The 24,899-nt window shown below is 33.9% G+C and overlaps 3 protein-coding genes across 7 annotated transcripts; 1 reads left to right on the forward strand and 2 right to left on the reverse strand.

The window, feature by feature from the left end:
• Positions 1 to 342: 342 nt before the first annotated feature.
• Positions 343 to 12,090, forward strand: LOC128167096 (ran-binding protein 3-like). 5 transcript variants are annotated; one of them, XM_052832625.1, is made up of 16 exons: positions 343 to 410; positions 2,992 to 3,050; positions 4,124 to 4,151; positions 4,462 to 4,554; positions 6,109 to 6,177; positions 6,261 to 6,308; positions 6,939 to 7,031; positions 7,250 to 7,499; positions 7,751 to 7,832; positions 7,944 to 8,082; positions 8,460 to 8,578; positions 8,747 to 8,867; positions 9,170 to 9,309; positions 10,464 to 10,624; positions 11,045 to 11,124; positions 11,306 to 12,090. In XM_052832625.1, the coding sequence occupies exons 1-16, from the start codon at positions 392 to 394 to the stop codon at positions 11,356 to 11,358; spliced, it is 1,554 nt and encodes a 517-aa protein (XP_052688585.1). In that variant the 5' UTR covers positions 343 to 391; the 3' UTR covers positions 11,359 to 12,090. The 5 variants fall into 5 exon arrangements, with proteins under 5 accessions (XP_052688585.1, XP_052688586.1, XP_052688584.1 ...); XM_052832626.1 differs by having other exon boundaries at positions 365 to 419; positions 7,944 to 8,061; XM_052832624.1 differs by having other exon boundaries at positions 366 to 419.
• A 2,381-nt stretch (positions 12,091 to 14,471) lies between these two features.
• Positions 14,472 to 15,283, reverse strand: LOC128166148 (huntingtin-interacting protein K-like). Its single transcript, XM_052831108.1, has one exon. It carries the CDS (start codon positions 15,133 to 15,135, stop codon positions 14,746 to 14,748), a length of 390 nt encoding a protein of 129 aa, XP_052687068.1. The 5' UTR covers positions 15,136 to 15,283; the 3' UTR covers positions 14,472 to 14,745.
• Positions 15,284 to 15,378: 95 nt separating this feature from the next.
• Positions 15,379 to 22,788, reverse strand: LOC128166147 (nephrocystin-4-like). The gene is made up of 2 exons (XM_052831106.1): positions 22,663 to 22,788; positions 15,379 to 19,718 (listed from the first exon to the last, which is right to left on the reverse strand). Exon 2 carries the CDS (start codon positions 19,702 to 19,704, stop codon positions 15,379 to 15,381), a length of 4,326 nt encoding a protein of 1,441 aa, XP_052687066.1. The 5' UTR covers positions 19,705 to 19,718; positions 22,663 to 22,788.
• Between the last annotated feature and the right edge of the window lie 2,111 nt (positions 22,789 to 24,899).

The raw sequence follows: 24,899 nt of genomic DNA on the forward strand, positions 1-24,899 counted from the left end.
AAATATATGGTTTACGGCTCGTCAATTTTCAGTTTACAATTGATCGATTAATTTAGTTTTTTGACTGTAAAACTATGTTTATCTTACTTTTGTGGATTTGGCGTGCCACACAATTAGATAAATTCAGTTCTGATCGCATGCAGTGCTTTTCATCTGTTGACATGAAAATGTTTTTATAAGATTGTCCTGGTCTCATATCATGAATAACATTGTTTTATACCATGTGAATTTATAATTTAAAAAACCCAAAACACCAGTATATCAACCGTGCATAGTATGATTTTTTTGAATGGCGTTTTTATAACGAGCATGTTCTAATGTTTGAATTTCGCGCCATTATTAACCGGAAGCCATATACGCAGGAAAAGGTAAAGAGCAAGAAAAAATCAACATGGCGGATGTTTATACGGGTGAGCGCGGTAATGTAAACTTTAAAACACTATTTATGCTTCAATATACATCCCATGTACCAACAAAATTTGCACTTATCAATCTTTCAATCCATGTAGACACGCTGTATGATTTGACAATCATATTGTCCCGTTTAATCGACTATCGCTATTTCTATAGAACCGGTATTTTGATTGTTATTCTTTATCATAAAACATTTATTTAATATGGCTGGGACCAATTAACTTTCCGTAATGCACACATGTCAACAATGTCCTTTATTGGTTTTGATATTAACGATTCAGTAGATCTATTTTGTGTATGACCTGGAGTCGAAACCTTTGGCAGTGTTTGGGCCCTACAATTGTAAACCAATTGTTATTCCGCGATCGTGCTATGATACCCAGACAAATTGTTAAAAGAAAGTTGTTTGAATTTTATGTATAGAACAATGCACTTTATTTGCATAACAAACATTTAACATTGTAATTTTTATGAGCTAAGGTGAGCTGTAGAGGTAGAGTAGCTGCATCATCTTAGAGTAGAGTAAATAACACAAGAATAACTTTTATTAAGATTTTGACTTCTCAAAGTATTGAAGTTAATTAAAAGTTATTCTATAATGCTGACCGACAATATAAATGAAAATAACACCAAAATGCATTGTAAAAGATTAATATTTATAATTGTAACGGGGTGGGAGAAATGATGACAGACAAATTGGGATTTGAACCCGGGCCGCCTGAATCTCTAGTCAGGTGCTCTACCAACTAAGCTATCTATTTAAACTGGCACAGATATTTCACCAGTCTGTCCATCACAATATTGATAATTTGATATTTCATAATCTTATATGAGGGTAAATTAAATATTGAGACCAATGTAAATAAGGCCTGTAAAAAAAATTGTGTGTTTAGGGTAACACTGATGAAATAATTTAGGTTAGGTAGGTAGGGATTTTTTTTAATTTTATCATATTTTTTTCTGCATGAATCCTTAGAATGTTTGTTTGTGTCATATTTAAGAATGGGTTTTTTAATAGAAATAATATAAATTTCACAATCGGATGAAAATAGACTTCTAAAAATGGTAGGATCGGGGCATTTTTGTAGGTTAGGTCGGGTTACCCTAAACACACAACTTTTATTTTTTAAGGCCTAAGCATAATATATGCCTTTATTTTATCCTACAGCTGCCCCTTGCATAAACTGGTTGCCCTAAATGAATCAAAACAATATTTGGTCAATTCTCCAATATATAGTCTTGTGGATTTATCTGACAATCGCATTCAAATGCATTGTGACATTCATCTGTATTGAATTGTTTATACCAGGGAGTCATGGTCTCAACTGCATAAATGTACCAAAAATTTGTTGAAAATGTTTTGGGCATAGGTTATGAAGATACCAGTACCTTGCAGAATAAACAAAAACTTGATAAATGTCTTGAAATGCAAACACATGGATTTTTATTGGTGCAGATACAATTACTGTACAGTTATGCATAGGTTGGAATGTTAAGGGGCTTGGAAAGTCTCAACATCTGTAACATTTTCTTATCCTCAACCAAAGTTAAGTTATGATTTAAGACACTAACCAAGCATGTATTTTTAAAGCATCTGACACTTATTCAAGGAACTTCACTATTTCATAAGCATAAAGCTACCAAAATCTTGATCATTATAATTTTTTTCATTGAAGATGAAGCCTTTACTACTTTAAAGGGGCATGGTCACAATTTTTTGGTTAAAAATTATTTTTCTGATTTTATTGTTTACAATGCTTCAGTAAGGTACTTTTCATAGGTAACCAAAATTTGAGTGTCATTTGTTGAGTTATAAGCAAGGTACATAATTTTAATTCTTTGCAATGTAAATAAAGCTTTTGTTTACATTTTGAATGTTGAAGTAAAAATTCCAGTTTTAGACCTAAAATGAATGGGTTAATCATTAGGTATTGTTTATTATTTACAGTATGCTTAAAATGAATAAGATGATAGACAAATCAGCTTGAAATTTTTTTTTTACTGTTACTGGTATATTGAATGTATGTAAACAAAAACATGGCACTAGCCTTGTTTACATGACAATTTAAAGAACTGTGAGCCCTGTATCTTGCTTATAACTCTATGACTCACTCTCAAATTTCATTTGATCACTAGAAATACATTCCTAAAGCACTGTAAATAATAAAAACAGAAAAATAAAATTTGACCAAATTGTGACCATGCCACATTAAACAAATAAAAAATTCCCAGGAAGTTGTATATTGAATCATAATATTCGTCTCTTTGAAAAAAGTATTTCACCCTTGTCTGTTGGTAGATGAGTATGTACACGTCCGTCAGTGGACCAAGTGATGTCTGATCAATATCTTAGAAATCTTTGCTTGACAGACATAAATCTTGGTTCATAGGTAGCCTTGAAAGAATATTGATAATTTGGGTCATAGGTCAAGATATTATAATAGAGAGCCAGAATAAGTTCCTCTGTTTAAAGCTAGACCACTGAACCATTTTACATTGTATGTCTTAAAGGACAACCATAGATTAATGATATACAAAATGCACTGATGCTGTAACTATTCTTCTTCTGTGTTTTAGATTCAGATGATAAAAAGGAAGATAGTCGGGGACAAAAGGAGCCATCAGACACATCACAGGTACTTGTAGTAGAACATTGTAGTACTCTGACATATAGTACATTGTAGTACACTGACATGTAGTACATTGTAGTACTCTGACATGTAGTACAGTGTAGTACTCTGACATGTAGTACATTGTAGTACTCTGACATGTAGTACATTGTAGTACTCTGACAAGTAGTACATTGTAGTACTCTGACAAGTAGTACAGTGTAGTACTCTGACATATAGTACATTGTAGTACTCTGACATGTAGTAAAGTGTAGTACTCTGACATGTAGAACATTGTAGTACTCTGACAAGTAGTACAGTGTAGTACTCTGACATGTAGTACATTGTAGTACTCTGACAAGTAGTACAGTGTAGTACTCTGACATGTAGAACATTGTAGTACTCTGACAAGTAGTACAGTGTAGTACTCTGACATGTAGAACATTGTAGTACTCTGACAAGTAGTACAGTGTAGTACTCTGACATGTAGAACATTGTAGTACTCTGACAAGTAGTACAGTGTAGTACTCTGACATGTAGTACATTGTAGTACTCTGACAAGTAGTACAGTGTAGTACTCTGACATGTAGTACATTGTAGTACTCTGACAAGTAGTACATTGTAGTACTCTGACATGTAGTACATTGTAGTACTCTGACATGTAGTATGGTGTAGTACTCTGACATGTAGTACATTGTAGTACTCTGACATATGCACAACACTGTCCTACACAACAGCAGTATGAATAAACTTAAGGAGGCTGTTTGGGGGGGGGGGGGGGATAGTCAACAAATTGCCCATCAGATCTACCTTTATGATTTAAAAAAAAAATATTTGTTTAGCTGTAAACCGCTATTTAGTAAAGGAAAATCCTATGTCTTTTAACTTTGCTTTCCTATATCTTATACAGAGCTCCTCTTAAGGAGATTTTATATATTAGTCTAAAATCTGGCCATGACCAGCCGGCTACCTTAACAGTACAACAGATGACAATTTGAAGTCAATATTTATATTTACACTACTCACTGGTACAATGTACAAAATGTATCTTGACAGATGAATTAATGTAAAATGTTGATAAGAAAATTTGTTTATTTCAGACAAAAGATGGTTCTGGCCCCTTCCATGGTTAGTAACAGAATGTTTGAATGTACTGGTTTCTGAAATGATATTTTTTATGTTGAATTAATGGAATACCTGAACTTTGAAAAAAATAATACATATGGGGTATATAATATGTAACAAAGATTCTAGAGGCAACAGTAGTTCTTTGTATTTGTTACTGTTTATATATGTTGGTAATACATGTAAAAGAATATATAGATGATTTTTTTTTTAAAAGTTGTATCAAAAGCTAACACTAATAACACTGTTGTTTATTACTGAATGGTTACTAAGTTATGTTGTAAATATGAAATAACATGGTGATACTTTGTAGGAGTGATGCCACCAAATCCATTTGGGCTCCGCCCCCAACTGAAATCAGACGTTGTTACCAACTCCTCTCACTACACATTTAATACACACCCAGGTTTGCATGTTGTCACAGACTTTTTCAAATTTATACAGGGTTTGAAATTAACAGTCGCCCACTCGCCATTTGCGACCAAGTTTTCGTGTGGGCGATTTGAAAATGCAATTCCAGGGGCCCACATGGCGATTTAACATTTCCTGATGGTAACTTATCTTTTTTCTAAATTTGTCGGAATGTTTCGTATTTTCATTTAGGTTGATTACTCAGACACTTATCTTTACCTATCTTCACTGTGAAGCCTAAACGTATTGACGATCAAGACTAGGAAGGTCTTCATCAATCAAGCGTTTCATAGTGTATCAAGAAACATTACTTTTAAAGCGTCTAACTGATTTCAGCATTGGTATAATATTCCGATTTATGGCAATGTTTGTATCAGCCAGCCAAAAGAAAAGGATTTTTATTTGTAATAAGGGATGGATTAACCAATACAGATGTAAAGGAATAACAATACATGTGGTTGATTCAGAAGACTTGAGTTATGAATTTTAGAAAATGAAGTGTTTGAAAATTTTATCAAATATCAAAATTCAATATGAATGAATATATATGTACAATGGCATGTTATTAAATAAGATACAAAAATTTTTTTAAATCTTTTTTAAATTAAAAGTGTGGGCAAATAAATTTTGATGTGGGCCTCTGGAATGATGAAGTTTAGTAGCCCACATGGCTAGCAAAAAATTCAAGTTAGTTTAAAACCCTGTTATATTAATATTATCAAACTGTTTTATTGTTAGCATGTATGTTTCAGAAATATTCTATTGTCTATCCCAAGTTATTGCTTCCATTTTTTTTTTTATGATTTTTAATAAAAATGAACATATACCTGTGAAAGAAATAGAGTTGAAATTGATAAAAGGAAAAATTTCCAAGATATCTTCATTGACACATTATTATTTTTCACTCATAAAAGTTCACAGAAAGAAAAATAAATTTCTTACAGAGATTTATAATGGGAAATGTTTACATCTTTTCACCATTCAGAACTCACTCGGAAAACCTCACACAATTTTTCTAAATTATCATCCAGGCTTTTTCATGGCTGATGCAATGCAAAATCGTAGTAGAGGTTCTGTTTTGGGTTGCGTATTGAAGCCTGAAGGGGTAGAGGGAGCATTTCAAAACAGATAATCTGGTCATTTTTTATATTAGTGGATGAGCGTAGTTTGAGCAAAAAGGTATTTACGATTATCAAAATATCAAGCGAAAAGTTGTGGAAGCAAAAACTTGGGACAGAGTATAATACTGGTAAACAGATTTTTATGTACTGTATGTTTTTTTCATAACAACAAAGACTTAGGGGATGGGAGAAATGTGTTTGTTTAAAGTTCAAGAGAAAACAGTCTATTGGGAAATAGAATCTTTGAAAATACTGAAAATTGACACAAATTATACTGCATAATTCCTTCAGAATACCGGTAACTGCTGAGAAAAGTTTTGTTTGGTTCAATAATTAAAGCAAAAGCATCTTAAACTATATAAACAGACATATTTAACAACTGTTTTTCCGTTGATTTACTAACCAGAAGATGTTCCTCATTCTTTCAGTGTATATTGCTCCTAGTAGACTCGGTTCTAGTTCAGTCTTTTCAAAATCACAAACCTCAAGTGACACAGGTAAATTCTGTAACTTTCTGACTTTAAGTAAATTTTCAGGGTTGGCAGAGGGTGTACTGACCAATATCTATCTTAACTTACAGATAACAAAGGTCCACATAAATCCTCAGTTCTTGCTCCTTCTAAACTGGGTAAGTCTAATCATTTGGCATTAAAGATTTATATTGACCTTTAGTGTAATGCTTCTAGGTATTTCTCATGATACTATAAAATGCTTGATTAAGTAACCTTGAGACTAGAAATGTAACATTATACTAACACTGCAATAGACAAAAAAATTAAATTGCTGTACAAAAACTATTTTAATACTGAATTTAGGGATATGTCCAGATGTATAAAATTTTCAGCAATTTACATTCATTTGTGATGGATTCTAATGAAATATTTCTTGTGATGCATACAATCATGAAGATGATTATAAAATTGAAATATTAGAGAGGCTTTGCATAATTTGTAATTTATTTGTATACAAAGATGATACCTGACAAGTTCACAGTGTGATGGATATAAAAATTACATTTCAGAATAAACAATTTGAAAAAAAAGAGGTTTTTTTGGAAGGTGATATGTAACTATATGTATGACTATCATGATACAGTCTAATTGTTAACAACAGATCAAGCTTCAGTCCAAATACTTAAAATACATGTAACTTACTTTAATATTTATGTACATATTAAAAATATTATCCAAGAAATATAAAATGTACATTTTTATTTATTTTTACAATTAATAAAAGTGCTGTTTTTATTTTATTTCAGATATGTTGAATCAAACAGACAGTTCAAGCCCTTCCAAGTCATTATTACGCCCCTCACCCCTGTCTTTCTGTGTTCAGAATTTAAAACAAAAAGGTACGTAGAATCAGTGTTGTATGAGTACAGGATATTGATCGCATTCAGGACAAGATAAATTATAAGGCCATTATGGAAAAAGGCATATAGGGCAATTATATAAAATGATGATGGAAATTCCCCTGTTTACAGAATCAATGTACATGTATGCTGTACATAAATACTTGTTAAAGTTGTCCTCCCTCTTCCTTGATATGTTTATTTCCTCTCTTTTCTAGAGAGTGATGTTAAAAGCAAAGAGAAAGAAAATCAAGAGAAGACGAGCAGTGGTAATCTAGTGCCTAATGAAGTCGAAAATGTTGCTAATGACCCAGAGGTCAAAGGTGATTCAGATGTTAAAGGTGAAGTGGAAAAGAATAAAGGCAGTGACCCAGAGCCTAAAGCTGGTGTTTTAAGTGACTCTTTTAGTGCTACAAATGAAGCTACACAGGAGAATTATTTTGCTGCTGCACTTACCAAACCAGATGGGTAAGACTCAATATTGATGTTGGTCAAAATTAATCTTATAAAAACACAAAGACATGCATTGACAAAAACTTGTGCATTGCTAAATTCATATTCTCTTTTTGCCTATACACAAATTTGCAGAGATTACTAAATCAAAGCAAAAGTTAAAGTTTGAATTTAGCTATTTAAATTAAGTTTAGAACCTTCTTTTCAAATCAGAGCATTATTAAAGAGATTACATTTTTTTTTTATAATTATACATGTATTTTCAGAAAAGAATCTGAATCTTCTTCAAAAGCAGATGAAAAATCGGGGCAGTTTATTTTTGGTCAGAACTTAACTGAACGTGTTATGGTAAGCATTCTATGGATTGAATGTTTTTATGAACGAGGTAAATGATATTGTGGACATATTTATAAAGGTATTTGATATTAAAAGATAATGAGAACAGTATTGAATTGACAGGGTGTGGCAAAGTCTCCAGAGAAAACCAAAGAAGAGTTTGTGTTTGGTCAGAACTTGGAACAGAGGGTAATAAAAACAGATCCCAGTGCAGAGGAGCATAAAGAGGACGAATCAAAAAGTGAATGTCTTTCCCCCTCCGGTATACATCGTTCAGTGTGCATAGTGATATTTTATTACTTAATCATTTTTATATTTAAATTTAACAATTTGACAATAACATTGTGCTGTAAGATTATATGAAAAATTAGGAATGGTTTAGAAAAAAAGGAGTAAAAATAAATTCTGAAAATAGATGGGGCTTTTGAAAACTCACATTACATAATTTGCTGAAGTGTGAATATCTTATGATTCATAAATTTATGTCAAATGAATTATAAAATGAATTAAGTTAAACAAGTTTATCATGTAATCTAGTTTAAAATTTGATGCATGATTTATTTGTTAGCTATGAAGTCTTTCCAAAGCCATAGTGTATATATGTATGTGTAACTATTTTTCATTAAAACTGTGGTTTAGATAAAGCCCTTACACTAGAGGAGTCGGCTCGAGAATTCCAAGCCAGGATTGAGAAGCATGTGGATTTCAAGGAAGTGGATGTTGTCACTGGAGAAGAAGGGGAATCTAATGTTTTACAGGTAAAACTATAAGGGAATCCAAGTGAATCTCTACTTTCACCTGATCTGGAGATTTATAGCCTCAAAGAATAAAACCCATCTTGAGTCTTGTTTATACTTTTGAGGAATAAATTTCTATCATCTTGGTATATTCTGAATTTATAAAAAAAATAATACCTGTACATTTAGGCTACTGCTAAGTTGTTTGTGTTTGAATCCCATGGTCACAACTGGGTGGAGCGAGGCAGGGGATTGCTGAGACTGAACGATCTGATCACGCCCTCACCTACAGAGTTCCAGTCCAGGCTGGGTAAGTGATAGTCCCTTGGTGTATAGGCTGAACATGTGCAATATGACCGCACATACGTCATATTGCCAGTAAGATTTGTTTAATTTTTTTATATTATGAAGATGATAAGCAATATATTTTAATGATTTTCTTTAGTGACAACTAGCTTTTACCATATGTTGCTCCATTGTTAAGTTTAATAACTTTAAAGATTATTAAGTTCACAATATTTGTTGCAAACAAAGGATCTGAATAAATTACAAATCCAAATTATAGTTTCCAAATAAATTGACTACGGTTAATTATGATTAATTTTTTTCCAGTGATGAGAACTCATGGCAGCCTGAGAGTAATCCTTAACACAAAGATATGGCCCGGGATGACCATAGAGAGAGCTAGTAGTAAGAGTGTAAGAATCACTGCTACAGACGGGGCCGAGGGCGTCAAAGTCTTCCTTATTGTGGTACGAACAAGTTAATATAAAATTTCAAAATTCAGATTACAGCGAATTACAGAATACCGGTAGAGTTTTCAATAGCTTGTTGGATTGCTCAATAGGGTATTCAATTTGGTCAGCAAGGTATCACATCAGGTTTAAATCTAGGTCCTGTGGTTACTCAAGTGTAGATTGTTATTTTGCACTCAACCCATTCATTTTACACAAAGAAAACCTCTAGAACACTCCCTCCTATTGTTAGCTATTCTATTCATAGACGTTTAAAAAGAATGTTCACCTGGACAGCACTGGACTCTATAGAGCATCAATTCTGCTTGGAGTAATTTGAATTTTGTTTTTCAAAAAATGTAATTCAAAAGGCAGTTCTGAAGAAACAAACAAATATTTAAGAGAAAAGCATAACTTAAAAAAGGAGGTATTTTTCACTGCAAAAAATCATTAAACATTTTGGTTCCCTGATTCCTGGTGCATCTTACAGCACTAATATTTTTTTTTGTGCTGACTGCTAAATTAGTTCAGACTTTTATAGCAGTTATGTAGGATAACAGAGAGAAACAAAAAGGCCCAAAACGTGCAAATGTTAACCAGATTAACTCACTCTATTGCTGTCATACCTGAGTAATCACATGACCTAGATTTAAACCTAATGTGATACCTTGCTGACCAAATTGAATACCCTATTGATCAATCTAGCAAGCTATTGAAAACTCTACTGGTATTCTGTAATTCGCTGTAAATTACAATTAAAAGAAAATTATTTTTATACCTGCATCAAAATACTTACCAAAAGTATCAAAATTTATTTAGAAGTAAAATCTTACAAGAAACTGAACATTGAAGGCTTAGCAATGTACAGTTGAACTTCGATATCTTGAACACTGATATCTCAAATACAATGGATATGTCAGAGTAATTGTAAGTCCCAGTCACTATTTTACCATTGATATTTTTAATACTCAAATATCTTGAAGTTTTTAAACAGTCCCATCTAGTTTGAGATAACGAAGTTTGACTGTAAATATACCTTAAATATGAAAGTGTGATAGTGATATTTCTTGGATTCTCTAAAAAAAAATTTTACAATCTCCTGTATCATTGTATTTGTATGTATATGATTTAAATATATTTCTAATGCACATGTAATATTTATTTGTCTTCAGACAAGCCCCAAGGATACAGAGAACATTCTGCGAGCTGTAGACTGGAGAATACAGCAGCTGCGCGTCAGAGAGGACAGTGATAAACCTCACGCAGAAAAACGCAAGGTTGATCAAGATGAGTCCTCAAATGAAGGAATTTCCAAAAAGCAAAGACAAGAAATGTGAGCTTGACGTACAATTTTGTTTTAAATGAACCTAACATTAACAGTTGTATAGGAAATCTAAACATTTAGGTTATTGTAATGAAATCAAATTATTGTTAAATCACTTGTTAAAGACATTCATGAATTACTCCTTAAAATTCTGTAACAATAGCAATATTTCTCTTTTATTGTTGTTGTTGTTTTTTGCTGTTGGTATTTATTTTCGTTGTAAAGATGTCAGACAATGAAAACTTTTCAAAGCTCAAAAACTGATTACCTGCTGTCAGTACATTATTCCTATCTCAAAATAATTTTCCCCACAAAAAGTTGACCCAATTATTACCCAAGGGTTGGAAAACCCTAACGATTAGAATGTTTTATAATTATTTTATCATAAGTATTATGTTCTATACAAGATCTGTATTGATGAAATTTCAGGCCAGATGAGGCTTCTTCGACAGGAGGGGGTTTAAAGAGAGAGGAGTCGGATGGGAGTGTCATCGGACCAGAGACAGATGGTTAGCAAAATTTAAATCATTTACAGTAGTTTCTGAACTGTTTTTTTTTAATTGACAATGATTTGTGGTGTAATTATATAAAATGGATTATTGTTCAGACCGAAGACTACAAGTTTAAGATTTATTTTTAATTATTCTGTCAAGTAATGAGTCAAAGGGATATTTGATTGTTATATTGCAGCTTCTTCTACTAGTTCCACCTCATCATTAACATTGAGATCCGAGTCCGATTGAAGAGGAAGATCCAGCAGGGGGGGTAGCCCTAAAAATCGGGTCACAAAGGTCTTATACTAGGACTGCTGAGATGGACAGTCATAATACTGTGCAGTGTGTGAAAGTAACAAAGGAATGTCTCGCCAAAATACAGACCCACAGATGTGTTAAATATCAAACTGTATAATGCTAGAAATTCCTCAGTGAAGGTTCAACAATCCTCTATTCATTGTCAGGTTAACATTTGTATTTCTAAATCATACAGAGCTGCACATATTGTACTGTGTCTAAAAATAATCTCTTAGAATGTGAGCTGTTCATCAAATAAGTGGCTGTATGTTTTATTTTGGGAAACAGAATTACAGGCACTTGATGTTTATTATGTTGTACATTGACAGATCTGATAGAATGCGGAAAGTTATTCATCATATTGCCGTTATGTCAGCATTGCGTTATTTTGGACACACATAGAATACTGTAAAAGCATGTCAGCAAAGTTAAGTTAAATTATAGTTATTTTATTCAATTTGACATGCAGAAGTAAATAGCCATTCATAATTATTTGTTCACTTTTAGTTTTCTCATTTTGGTACATTGTTTTTCTTGTGCTTGATATTAACTTTGAAGAGGCATCCTCTTTTCATAGTAACACTTCAAGAAATATTCTTTTAAGCCTAGGGCATGTGCAAATTGATGTAGAATTAACAACATATTCTATCATGCTTTGAATTAAATGAAGACAAATATGTCAAATTTGTTTTGTACTTTGTTGAATTGGCAGAAACAATTACAGAATTTCATGAAATGTTGTTTCTACTATTATTGAGAATCTTATTTTGGAGAAATTGTAAGTTCCCACCCCTTCATGTAACAATTAAAAATGTGAAATTCACGTTATCTATAGTACTGGAGTATTTCAGTTTAACAAGTACCTTTACTAGCAAGAAGTGAATAAACATCTTAAATTCATCAGACCAAGTTATATACTATACTAATGGCAGTTGATATAGAATCAGTGTCAAAATGCTTTAAACTCTTTATGTACATGTAAGCCCCACAAAGATTTTTTGGGCAATGGGGGTACTAGTATATGGGAAAAACTGTCTGCTTGTATATCTTAACCTTTGAAATCATGTCCAGTCCATATCTTTCTTATTGAGGAACTTTAGAATCCATGATAGTTTATAGCCTAAATGTTTTTATTGATTTGACCCAAGGTCATTTGGGAAAATTTAAATTCACTGAAAGAAAAAGTGCATAATTTGTGTCCACTCTATACCTTTCTAATGAAAAATTATTGGAAGTCCCCATTACATGCTAAGATTGTTTATAACCTGAGGGTGTGTCATGATCTTGACCCAATGTCATTTGTACAAGGTCAAGGTCCCAAAAAATGCAAAGTTTCTGTATAGGCCTTTTCTTGTGATGGGAAAACATTATATGATTAGAAGCTTAAACTTGACACAGATATTGGATGCAACTGAAAATATATCCTGACCTTGAGCTTTGGTCATTTGTGCTAGTTCAAGGTCACTGAAAAATAAGCGATATGTGTATTACTTTCCAATGTTTTCTTAGTAGGGTATCATTGTGAGCTTGCTCAAAGTTCCTTTAGTTCTAAATGAAATTATGATTAGAAAATAACTTGATAGATGGGTTTCAGAAGGAGAATGTGACATGGAAGACATTACAGGAAAATAAAGTTCTCAACTATGGGATGTCAACTGAATCCTTGAACATTGGCCCCATCAGGATTATAATGATTAGCTTTGACTGATTTTACACTCTACATGATTCTCAAATGATGGGATGATAGTTCAAGAACCAACTTCTTTTCTCTTATAATCTATCTTATTAGTGAACGATAGTCTTAGTTTTTTTCACTACACAAAAATGCAGAAAACCATCTACTACATTTTAACACTGGTAGGTTACAAATTAAAATATTAGACGATTCAAAGAGGATAATTAACTTGAAAGTGTGACTGAATGTATATAGACTCAATACAGCCACTTTATTACTAGAGCTAGTGGGTTTACCTACATGGAGCAGAGCTTTTGGTTTTTATAAGGACCAAATTAAAAATCACTATTATAATTTATTATTTTCCAGTTTAGTACTAGTACACTTTGGAAAATTGGATAATTTTAAACAAAGCTCATTGCACTTTATTGTGAGGTTACATTTACATAATGAGACTGTGTCATAAATTGATGATATCCTTGCAGGCATACACATACTTTGTGCATCTGGGATTTTGGAAAAAACATTGGTTTAACAGCTGCCTAAATTTCTTAAGGAACCTCACTTCACCTGTACTTATATATTTAAAGACACTACGTCACAAGATGGCAATTTACCGTAAATGTTTTGCTAAATTGTTTGTATTAGTCTCCTTGGTTGTATTTCATCATAGCTCAGTGGTTAAAAGAATCGGGCTTTAATATGAACTGCAGATCCTCCTGGAGCTCCTGGAGGGCGACATACCAGAATATTTGCCCCGAGGTGACAGGAAAGCCCTGAATTGTTACGTTGCCCGATGCTGAAGGCATATTATATAACATTTTAAAAAATAAAAATCTGTTTAAGAATATATTTACTTCATTAACAGGTTTATTTTTATTATTAATGCATGTTCATGTCTTACAAATCAATTTTCTTGTAAAATGTTGATCGATGCTTTCAAAAAGATATTTTTTCAAATTAAAAAGTAAGTTTTTCTGAGTAGCAGATACTGTCATGACATTAATTTTTTACGTTTCTAAGCTGTTTACGTTTGCTTAGCTAAATTTCGAACCCAACGTAATTATTAGCAGAATTATTGCACACGAGAGTGATATAACAGTTTCGGAAGGGGAATATAACCATTTCCTGTGTAATATAACTTTTTTTGGGGTGGGGGGGGTGGTATAACTATTTCCTGTGCGATTCAGCAATTTTTCAGGGCATAGGAATAAAATTGTCTCATTTGTGACATAACAAGAAAACTAATTCAAAAATTCAAAAATACTTTTGTAGGTTTTAACCTTTCAGAAAGTCTGTAAATCTGTGAGTAACCTCTGAAATTGTAATCGATTTGTTTGGACCAATAGTATGAACAAAAAGGAGTGCAAAAGATTAACTGAACTCTATATTCCATCTATCGCTTTTATGTGTAAGTCTTGAGATGATTAGAAATCTATCTACACTTCATAAATAACATTTAAGCACGCATGTCAACAAGTCTGTACATGTATGAGTGAATATTGAGAAAAACATGAATTTGAAATTGCCAAAGATATGCTTCATCACTTTTATAGCAAAATGTCTGTTTTACACAAAGGGTTTGCGTTTCTAGTGTTGAGTGTGACGGTAATTTGACAGTCCTCTATGCAAAATGGTAGCAAAACAAAATTGTCCCTTTTTAATCAATTCGTTAGCGCAACTAATGCTTCCACAACGTCCCCATTGTGTTCTCGTAATGTCCGTTCGGCTATTTGTCTTGTTATTTCCATTTCCGCTACAATCAAATCCACATCTTCTTTGTTTATTTTCACTTTTGCTAGTTCCCGTTCCCTTTCCTGTTTTTTAGCCCTCTCTTTTGTTTTCCTATCACTCATTGCTTTCATAGCATCTCCTATGCTTTGAGCCGAAATTTCCTTTTCTTCAACATAATCGGTGACCTTTTCAAGATCTCTTGCACCCGAATCATGCTTCTTTGTCTTAATTTCCGTTGATTCTTCCACTTCGATTTGAGGGTCTTCCTCGGTGTTCGCCATGCTTGTTTGCGGGGAAACGGCATTAGACAGGTCGTGCATTGTTGAATTCGAATTTTATGATCAAAGTATTTTTATACCATTAGAGAATATGTACAGCTCTAATTTCAAAGATGAATAAATAAATATCAAAATAAAAATACACAGATCTTGTAGCTCTATACAGGAATTACTCTAACAGAAATAACAACCTATGTAAATATCTATCGGTATACTTTCATCACCCTTTCAAATCTACAAAACACAGTTTTTGAAATTACAAGCACTTTTCTTAACACTGTATAATTATGTGTATGTGGCGGTAATTTTAAATGTCTCCTCATTTTTATCATCTTCATCATTAATAAATACAAGGATTTCTGCAACACCATGTTTCATCATTGGAATGAATTTCAATCCGATGGTATAAGTTTCTCCTCCCTCAACAGTAAAATGGTTCTCTCTAAACTGGATCAGATCTTCTCTACTTGACAGGACGTGGTACTCTCGCCTGTGAGGATAAGGATTGGTGTATGTGATCTTTTTGTTGCTTCCTTTACCTCCACCAACTGGAAGTTGTAGCTCAAACGCCCGAGATATGGTTGGAGGTTGGCAGCTAACAGAGATCAGCCATGTACGAACCAGTTGATGACACTCTACGTCCACAACGTTTAGATGGAATTGCTTTGTTCCTTCTTTCATTGGACGGACAGCAACACTCAGCTCATGGACTGCTCCAGCTGCTAACAGGAACTGCTCTGAGGGATATAGCTGCATTTCTCTTGGATTGGAAGAGAAACTGCGAACAAGGCGTGCTGCTTGTGTACCTCTTAGAAGCAAATTAAACCGACTGGTTTGACCCTCCACACATGATACATCAACTTTCTGCAAGGCATGAATATAGAGTTGCCATATTTGTACAGGATGACTAAGAAAGGGGTCAGAATAAATGCAAGCATAAAAATGCTTGATCTGGGGAGAGGCAGCTAGTGCAGCTTTGATGAAGACATCCACAGGTTCTCCCGTCTGTACAGGCTTACACTCAGCAATCACATTACTGTCGCTGCATCTCACAAAGAACTGGACTGTTCCTGGTCCACCAGGGGGACCAGAAAGACCTTGAGATCCAGGCAGACGAATAGATTTTTTGAAGAACGTCTGCTCTGGATGGTAAAATCTCAAGGTCTGGTTCACAACATGAGGCTGGGGTTCAATTTTGAGCTGGAGAATAGACAAGGCCTTTCCATCGTCTCCCTTAAAGAGTACTCTGACATATTTAGTCTGCATTGCCTGCACTGCTCTCTTCCCTGTGTCGTCTTTCAGAGCCTTTTCAGGATCAGGTGGAGTAGTGTTTACAGCATTATTAGTGATAAAAGTAAGGTACTTGAAGGGAATTTGGACGGTTTCTTTTGGGCGGAGAAAGATTTGGGGGTGCTCAGAGGTGCTTTCTTTGATAAACATGTCTTCTTCTACTTGGGTATGCACACCATTAAGCTGCTTGAAGTAGCGCCACTCTCTAGCATCTGTGATTACCCTTAAATCTGTATCTTCATGCTCAATTGTAATAGTTTGTTGAACGTTCAATGGGTTTTTAAGAACAAATTCAAAGAATTCGGATGTTCCAAATGATGGATTAATAGTATGTTCAGTAGATATAGATTGGCTGAGCATGTTTATAATGCCATCTTTTTTAGTCTGAAGCCTATAGATTTCCATAGTTTTGTAATCCTTCATCCGCTCTTGTTTTTCTGTTTTAAACGCCATAACTGTATTGAATTTGTTGTCCGTTCCCTGTTTCTGCCTAAGAGCTTCCATGCGTGCTAATTTTCTCCTTTTCTCTGAATCTGGCTCTTGTGGTGTCTCATCTTTTTCTGGTATCATCTGATCGTTGTGAGTTGACAACAGTTGAGCAATTTCCCGGTTTTTCTCGGCAATATGATGAGCACGAACCACTTTCTTTTTGGATGCTAAGCCTGACTTTGTGGATGTAGATTCTCTCTGTAAACTTCCGCCTGGATAGGAAATGTTTCCAGCAGTCTGAGAAACGATCAAATGACTTTTGTTTGGAATAAATAGGGGTGTTTCAATTTTTGTCCTGTGGTCCACCATATATCCAATATTCGCCATCCTGAAGTGAAGTTTTCCGTTCAGCCAAGTTTTATATCCAGGATGTTGTGTCAGGGGATCAGTACCCATCACCTTTGTAGATGCTTCCTCATATTCTGTTTTCATGACATCAAGCTCAAATGTTGACTGAACAGCCTCATGACCATTTCGACACAAAAATTTCAGATCAACTGCACACTGTCCAATCAAAAATAATGATTCTCCATCCCATATGTCAATATACAAGATCTGCTGAGAAAGGTGTTGAAGGAACATCTGCATCTCTCCTGCTTTCATGTACGTGGGATCCATCATATATTTAATCTGTAGACCTGCAGGTCCTGGGTGATCTTTTTCCAATCTATGAATGATAAAAGGCATGGACGAATTATCTGACACAAGTTCATTTTTTGGTTTACACAGCATCACCCTTTCTGTTGTAACTTGAGGTAATCTGTAAAATTGGAAGGTAAAGAACATGGTGTTGCCATAGTCAGTAACTGATGTCTCTCCTGTAGATGAGCGATCAAAAGCAAGAAACTGGAAAACAATTTCATTGCATTGAAAAGGATCTTGAATTTCCCTATTCAAATCAACTTCCCAAGGTTTCCGCACATCAATGACTTCTGGGGGTTCCCCATTTGCATCAACAATGGCTGGGAAATCTGTTGAGTAGAGTTTGGCGTATGCTGCTCTGGACAACCCTTGTTGTCTGTTTGGTTGAGGGGGGAGAGCCATTACAGGAGCATGTAGTGGTTGGAACGGTATTTCCTGCATCTCTGTGCTAACCTTTACTGTACTTCTCGGTGACCTCTGATAAGCTGCACCAAATCCATACATGGACTGCTGCATTGGCATGTATGGGTAACCTGGGGGCATCATAGGCATTGGAGGTTGCATTTGCTGTGGAATTAAACCAGAGTAGACAGATGCTGCCATTTCAGGCTGCATCAATGACTGTTGAGGAGTTTGATGAACAGGGCCACGCCTTCCTGACGGAGGTTTTTTCCCTGTTGGACTATCCATTAGCATATTGTCATCCCCATCACTGCGCATAGAAGACATGGACCCTGGTTGTATTAAGTGAGAAATAGGGAGAGGTTCCACACCTGTGCCATCTCCTATGGTCCACTGCAATGTTAGCGTTCCACCAGCAAATTTACTTGCTTCTGAGTTCTGCATTTTTGTATCTGGCCTCTTGAAGAGGAAGTCCTCATCTGGAAACTTGATTGGTCCTCCATGGAAAGCTACCTGGATTGTGGGATTATTTGACTGTGTAATGGGATTCCATACTCCCCATCTAACCGACACTGTTTGAACATGCCCTTTCGTGATGCTTTGGGACAATTTTTTCTCTTCTTCTGATACTTTGTGGCCAACAACATACTCCAAAGTAAAAAGAACAGCACACATTGGATCATCTATCACCTCATTCAGTTCTATCTTGTTTTTGACGACCAGACATGTTGAGGTACTATCAGTACTGGTTAGAGATCTCTGGGAGGAGTGAAACCTTTTGCTTCTTCGAAGATTTGGACTATTTTGTGGTTTCAGAGTTCTAGTTGCTTCATCATAGACATCCAAATACATAGTTTCTGGCTTCTCTACAAAATTCAAACCGTTATGTACACCAACAATGAGTCTTCTCTCTTGAACGGATATAGAATTCCCAGAAAGCTTCTTGTTTTCCATTCTCTCTCTATCTCTGTGCAGAGCTTCACAAAGCTCTTCTTCAAACTTTTCAATGTTAGGTGGCAGCTGAATTCGAAGATTATTTATTTGAATAGGTACACGATTCAGGGCCTTGGGCTTTTTCAGTGCGTCAGCATTTTGGTTGTTACTCCCTACAAGGCCTGGGATGACATCATGAGCTCCAATAAGTGTGTTCTCTGGTATAAGGGACATTACTGAAAACATAGCTTTGTGTTTTGTGACAGTAAATGACAGAGAACAGTCTGGTATTGGCTTCAAATATTCATTTTCATCGACTGGATCATCCATAAAGAATAAAGCCCTTGGAGTTCCATAATTGAGCTGGACTTTTTGAGCTGGTAAAGTATTCCCTTGAGCAGCCGCTTCTTGACTCTTCTTTTCTTCATTGAAAACCTTGATAATGCCCCAACCACAGGAGACTCGTTTTGGTTTGAGAATCCCTGCCTGCGTTACAGCCACCACTTCAACAACTGCAACAATATTCGCATTATAGATTGGCGTGTGAAAGTAAAGATTTTGGTTATACTTCAGCTTTGGTCTTTTTGCTCCGCCTCCATGCGCTGCCAAAAGGGGACCCATCCACTGCTTTCCAAAGAACTTCCTATAGGATATGTCATATAGACTGACAAAAACTTGATATTCAGGCTGCTTCTCTGCATCAGCTTTCCCTGTCAGTCCTTCTATGGTGTTGAGAGAAATTCGTATTGGCGTTGAAACATCTGGAGCTGAATGCTCCCTTTCAAATGCTGGTGGGAGCTGTATGGTTTGGTTGAAAAAGTCAATCCATTTTTGCCCAGAGCTAAATGCTGCCATCTTGAATCTCTCTCCTAAATAGAGATATAAAAAGTATAAAATTTAGTTACTTGTGATATATATGTTTCTGAACATTATTTTAAGAGCATATATTCCTTTTAAGTCTTAAATAATTCAGTAATGAGTGGAAAATCATCTAAAATGATTTGTTACAATCTATTAGTACAAACAACAGTTAAAGGCATTTCCAAAATGAATAAATCATTTTGATTAAGCATTCAAAATTGAAGACAAGAGTGAAACTGTTCCTGCTCATAAATAAAGTGTTAGGATAATTTTTTGTAAACAATGTGATTATATTGAAATTATATATCCTTTTTTTTTTTTAATCTTTTTCTTATGATTGCACAATACTTTTGGTTTGGTTGAAAATTAAATGCTTTCTCAATAAAATGAAGTAAATAACAATCATCATGACCCTTTTTAATGATAAAGACTCAAAGTCATCTCAAAATATCCGTAATATTTGTTGTGTACGAGATACATGATCATATCAAAATAAAGAAAAGAGCAGTCAGTGCATAAAAGTATTTCTGTAGACCAATAACACTTGCTGGTATTTGATATTTTAGACCAATAAATTATTTATACTCTGTCCCAAGTTTTGCTACCACCTTTTTTAGTCTATCATTTTGATAATCATAAATACTGTTGTGCCCAAACCTAATTCATTCGCTAGAAGGAAAAAAATCCAGGCTCTTTTGTTTTGAAATGCCCCCTCTAGCTTAAGTATTACCGGTACAAATGACATGAAAAGTACCCGAATAATAAAGCTGAAATATTGTGTGAAGAGTCACAATAATTTTTGAATGGATAAAAAATGTCAGATGTTCTTGTTATAAATCACTGTAAGAAATGTATTTTTGTTCATGTGAGTTTTTTCTGGGTGTGTGAAAAGAGAAAACTTAGAATTTTTGCCATTCATTGATTTGAATCGTTTTTCACTGACGTTTATGTGTATTTAATACGAAAACAACTAAATGATGACAACAATACTGTATACAGGGTTATTTTCGCATTCTACACTTGCAAATGGTGTTGCCTCATCTTGAATTTGCCCAGACATGTGTTTAAAGAGATGATATGGGACATTAGATTTTTTCAAGTCTTAATTTCATCTGCCGAAAACCAGGGTGAAAAATAAAATGAGGGCAGACATTTCCCTGTATACTATAGCATTGAATCATGATTTTTTGAAAGATACAGTCTCATGCATAACTGCAGCGGTGTGTGCATACAAATTGAGTAATGCGCATTAGTGCATTATGAAAATTTTTATGCACACATTGCTGCAGTAATGAGACTGTATCTTTCAAAAAATCATGATTTAATGCTTATATTGAGAGAAATTTTGAGGTAAGTAGTAAATCTGTACAACTGTAGATAATTCTGCAGCAGATATTGTTATTCGGTGTCAAAATATTTGCAGATTATTTTTATTTGATTTAATAGTATCTGATCAAACGTATAACTCTAACGTTACATATCGAACGACAATGTTTATTCAACGTAAATTGCCTCAATACTGTCCACAGTATGCATACGGGTATTACTAAACAGAGAACTCTAGACAACTTTAGAGAACTCTAGAGAACTCTGGGGATTTTCTCATATTTAAAGTATTTAGAACCCATTTTTGCATTTTATATGATAAAAAAGTTGTATTTTAGTCGAAATATATATTTAAAATATTTGGATTTAAGTAAATATCAATTATTTCACGCAAAACATCAAGTTGGGGAGGCTAAATTATTCAAAGGATCTCGATCCCGAGCAGTTTACTCTTTTTTAAATTCTTTCAACATTTATTATAATTCTTAATATGGATTTTATTTAAGGTTAATTATATTTTATAATTTGTAGCGTTAGTGTCTTTATTCTCCGTTTGTGATTTGTTATGATTTTAATTAAGATACTGACTTTTTGCTTGTCGCCAACTTCAAATCTTGATAGTTTTACGACTGAGTGTAATAAAACAACTCTTCTCCATGAATATGCACTTATAAATGGACAATCGAAAGAATATCCGAGATCCACTATGACACTAGAAATTGTAAATATTAATTAAGTGATATAAAGGCTTTAAAAATAATGCATAAATTGCCTTTTCCTTACAGAAGAAATTAAAGGGGCATGTTCACGATTGTGGTCAAATTCTATATTTCTGTTTTAATTATTTACAATATGCTTTAGGAATACATTTTTAATGATCAAATGAAATTTAAGAGTCATTCGTTAACGGTAAAAAGCAAGATAATTTTTGTCTTTACAATGATAATAACGTACGTAAGTTGTTATATTTATAACAACAGAATATGATTATTGAAATGTGATAGCTTAATATATATTATGTTGTGTTTTTACGTGTATTATTTATACCAATGGCTTGCGGTAACCTGTATATATAGAAACAATGTCTAAATGACATTAGATCGGGATCGGAGTTTGACGATCACGCCGACTAGATTTCCTTCGGGAATTTGTCTTTAATTAGTTTAAAATCAACGTTAATGAGTTTATGTATGTAGTATAACATGTTACTGAACAGATACGTGCATAATAAAGCATTTATTAGCCCTTTTAAATGAAAAAATCCCAGAGTTCTCTAGGATTCTATAGAGTTCTTTAGAGTTCTCTGTTTAGTAGGACCGTATGCATACTGTTCCGAAATTCCTCCATCTGTTGAGCTCTTGATCTTTTTGGTTAGTTTTATCAATTGTTGCCAATTTTCCACGGCAATTTCGTCACTCACTCTATAGATTTGAATCATTAAACAACAAAAATATTTAATGTTGTGTTTGATTTAACTTGTAGAAATCTTAGTAAAAACTAAAATTCAAATATCGTGGCAAAACAAGTCCAAGCAATTATTTATGTAAAGAAGATCTCAAATTGCGTGTGTAGAACCCCCCAGACAACTACAGCTAGCCCAAAAGTTATAAAAAGTTTTGTTCCTACCTAAGTTCCAAAACGAAAAATATCTAATATCACTGCACTTAGATGAAAATGATCTTTTTTTGTTAACTGATGCCTGTTTTAATCTCTATGGCCGCCATGATGTAAACAAGTCCGATCCCGTACAACATCCGGATAGTATATCGGGTGTAAAATGTTTCGATATCGATACTTCGTAAGGTAAAAGAAGATTTTCAATTTTTGTTTAACTATCGTAACTCCATAATCCATAAATTCCTTTCCACCCCTATACTATTTTAAAAAACTTACATAGTAAAAACGTGATTAAAAAGTAAGAGGATATAAGTTCGCGACGAGCCCCTCTGGTGTAGATAAATTACAGTATCCGATTTTATCATAATATATAATACATTTTTGATTGTAATTTATTATACCATATTTAAAACTTTGCATTAAGTATTTAAATAATCCCAGTTACATTATATTACAGTATACAAATTAATGCATGCGGTCATATTTTTTTAAAGGGACTTTGACACGATTTGAGCTCAAAATTTTAAATTTTATTTTCTGTTTTTTAATGTTTAGAATGGTTAATATGGGTACTTTTAATGCCTTGTCAAAATTTGAAATATCGAGTAACAAGCAAGATACTGAGTTTGAAATTCTTCGTTTTGTAAACAAAGCTCGAATCTTGTTATTTTTTTTTGACATATGTGTCTTATTGATATATTAAGTTTCAATCAAATGTTGCTTTTTCTGTTGATAATATTATCTAAGAATGCATTGAATCAGTTTAACTTGTTTGCCAGGAGTCAGTTTGTCAAAGAAATGGTAATTCCTTACTTTACATTATCTGCAAACAAATATAAGACTCAAGCTTTGTTTGTAGTACGAAATCTTACATCTGTATATCTCTTATTACTTGAATTCTAACATTCAAATTTCGATGAATCATTTAAAAAGCATAAGTGAACTATTTTATGCATAAAAAATAAAACAAGTGAAAAGCTGTCAATGTGACAGCAAACTGGGTTTTCTTTTATGTGAACTGTATCCATAATCCATGTCAACCCGTATCTAGTGAAATGGAGTACCCTATATGCAATGTTTTGCTAAAAAAAAATGACTAAGTTCAAAAGCTGGTATTTTTTTCATAAATTATCGGAAATCAAAATCCTAGCAATATGCACACCTCTGATATATGTACAATTGATCTGCAAAAGAAGAACTTCCAGTCTTGAAAACTGTAGGAGGAGTTATCCGTACAATGAGGGTACCCTTTTGGCAGCCGCCCGCCCGCCATTTTCACCATTTTAATAACCGGTTAAAAATAATTTTGATCTTAAAGGTCCCTTTAAATCTCCCCCTTTCGATCCTTACGTCGGGGTTAACGGCACATTGATTATATATGTGAGCATCAAAATCTGCAGTACATTTATACAGGTAAATGGTTTAAATTCACCACATTATATAGTTACAAATGAAAATACCGGTATGATTATCATGCATGCTTTTCGTTCTTCGGGAAATTTTTTGCGGTTTCATTCAGGCATGCATTTCTTTATTTGACACTATACTTACTTTCAAAATACTGTTTTTCATGAAAACCCCACAAAGTTGTCACACTTTTCATTTACTTCAGCAACAATTTTTGTGTAGGTTTACCTAAAATGCTTTCTTTCGTGATTCATGCAGGATATGAATCTTTCTACTTTTCATTTACTTCAGCAGCCATATTTGTGTAGGTTTATCTAAAATGCTTTCTTTGGTGATTCATGCGGGATATGAAGGTGGCGACATTGCAGAAAAAAAATACATAACCCGCGTAAGCGAGGTGCGGCTGATATACATGTACTTTTCGATTACTCGTTGCTTTTGTTTTTGCCAGTTTTACAGTGAAAATTATCTATTCTTTTTCCAGATAACTGCCTGGTCAGTTTCAATTCATCTAGTCCAACCATGACCTCATTTGTCACACTAACTACTATCTATGCATATTAGTAGATGTTGTAAATTATAACAAATATTTACATGTATAACTTTAATAAGATATCAATTTTCTCTGTGTGTTCAATCGATGTGCAGATCTATCGTAGTTGTGGGGAGGGGGGGGGGGGGTGACAATATTCAAATTTATTTTAAATTTAATAAAATCTATACAACCCTCTCGGAATCCCCCGCCCCCTCCAGACCTCTCTGCTGGATCAGTGCCTATAGCTAGAAAGTTGTGCGCAAATCTAAATACAAACACATGACTGTACATTAACAATTCCACA

The sequence above is a fragment of the Crassostrea angulata genome, chromosome 10 (genome assembly GCF_025612915.1).
Source record: "Crassostrea angulata isolate pt1a10 chromosome 10, ASM2561291v2, whole genome shotgun sequence".
NCBI lineage: Eukaryota > Metazoa > Mollusca > Bivalvia > Ostreida > Ostreidae > Magallana > Magallana angulata.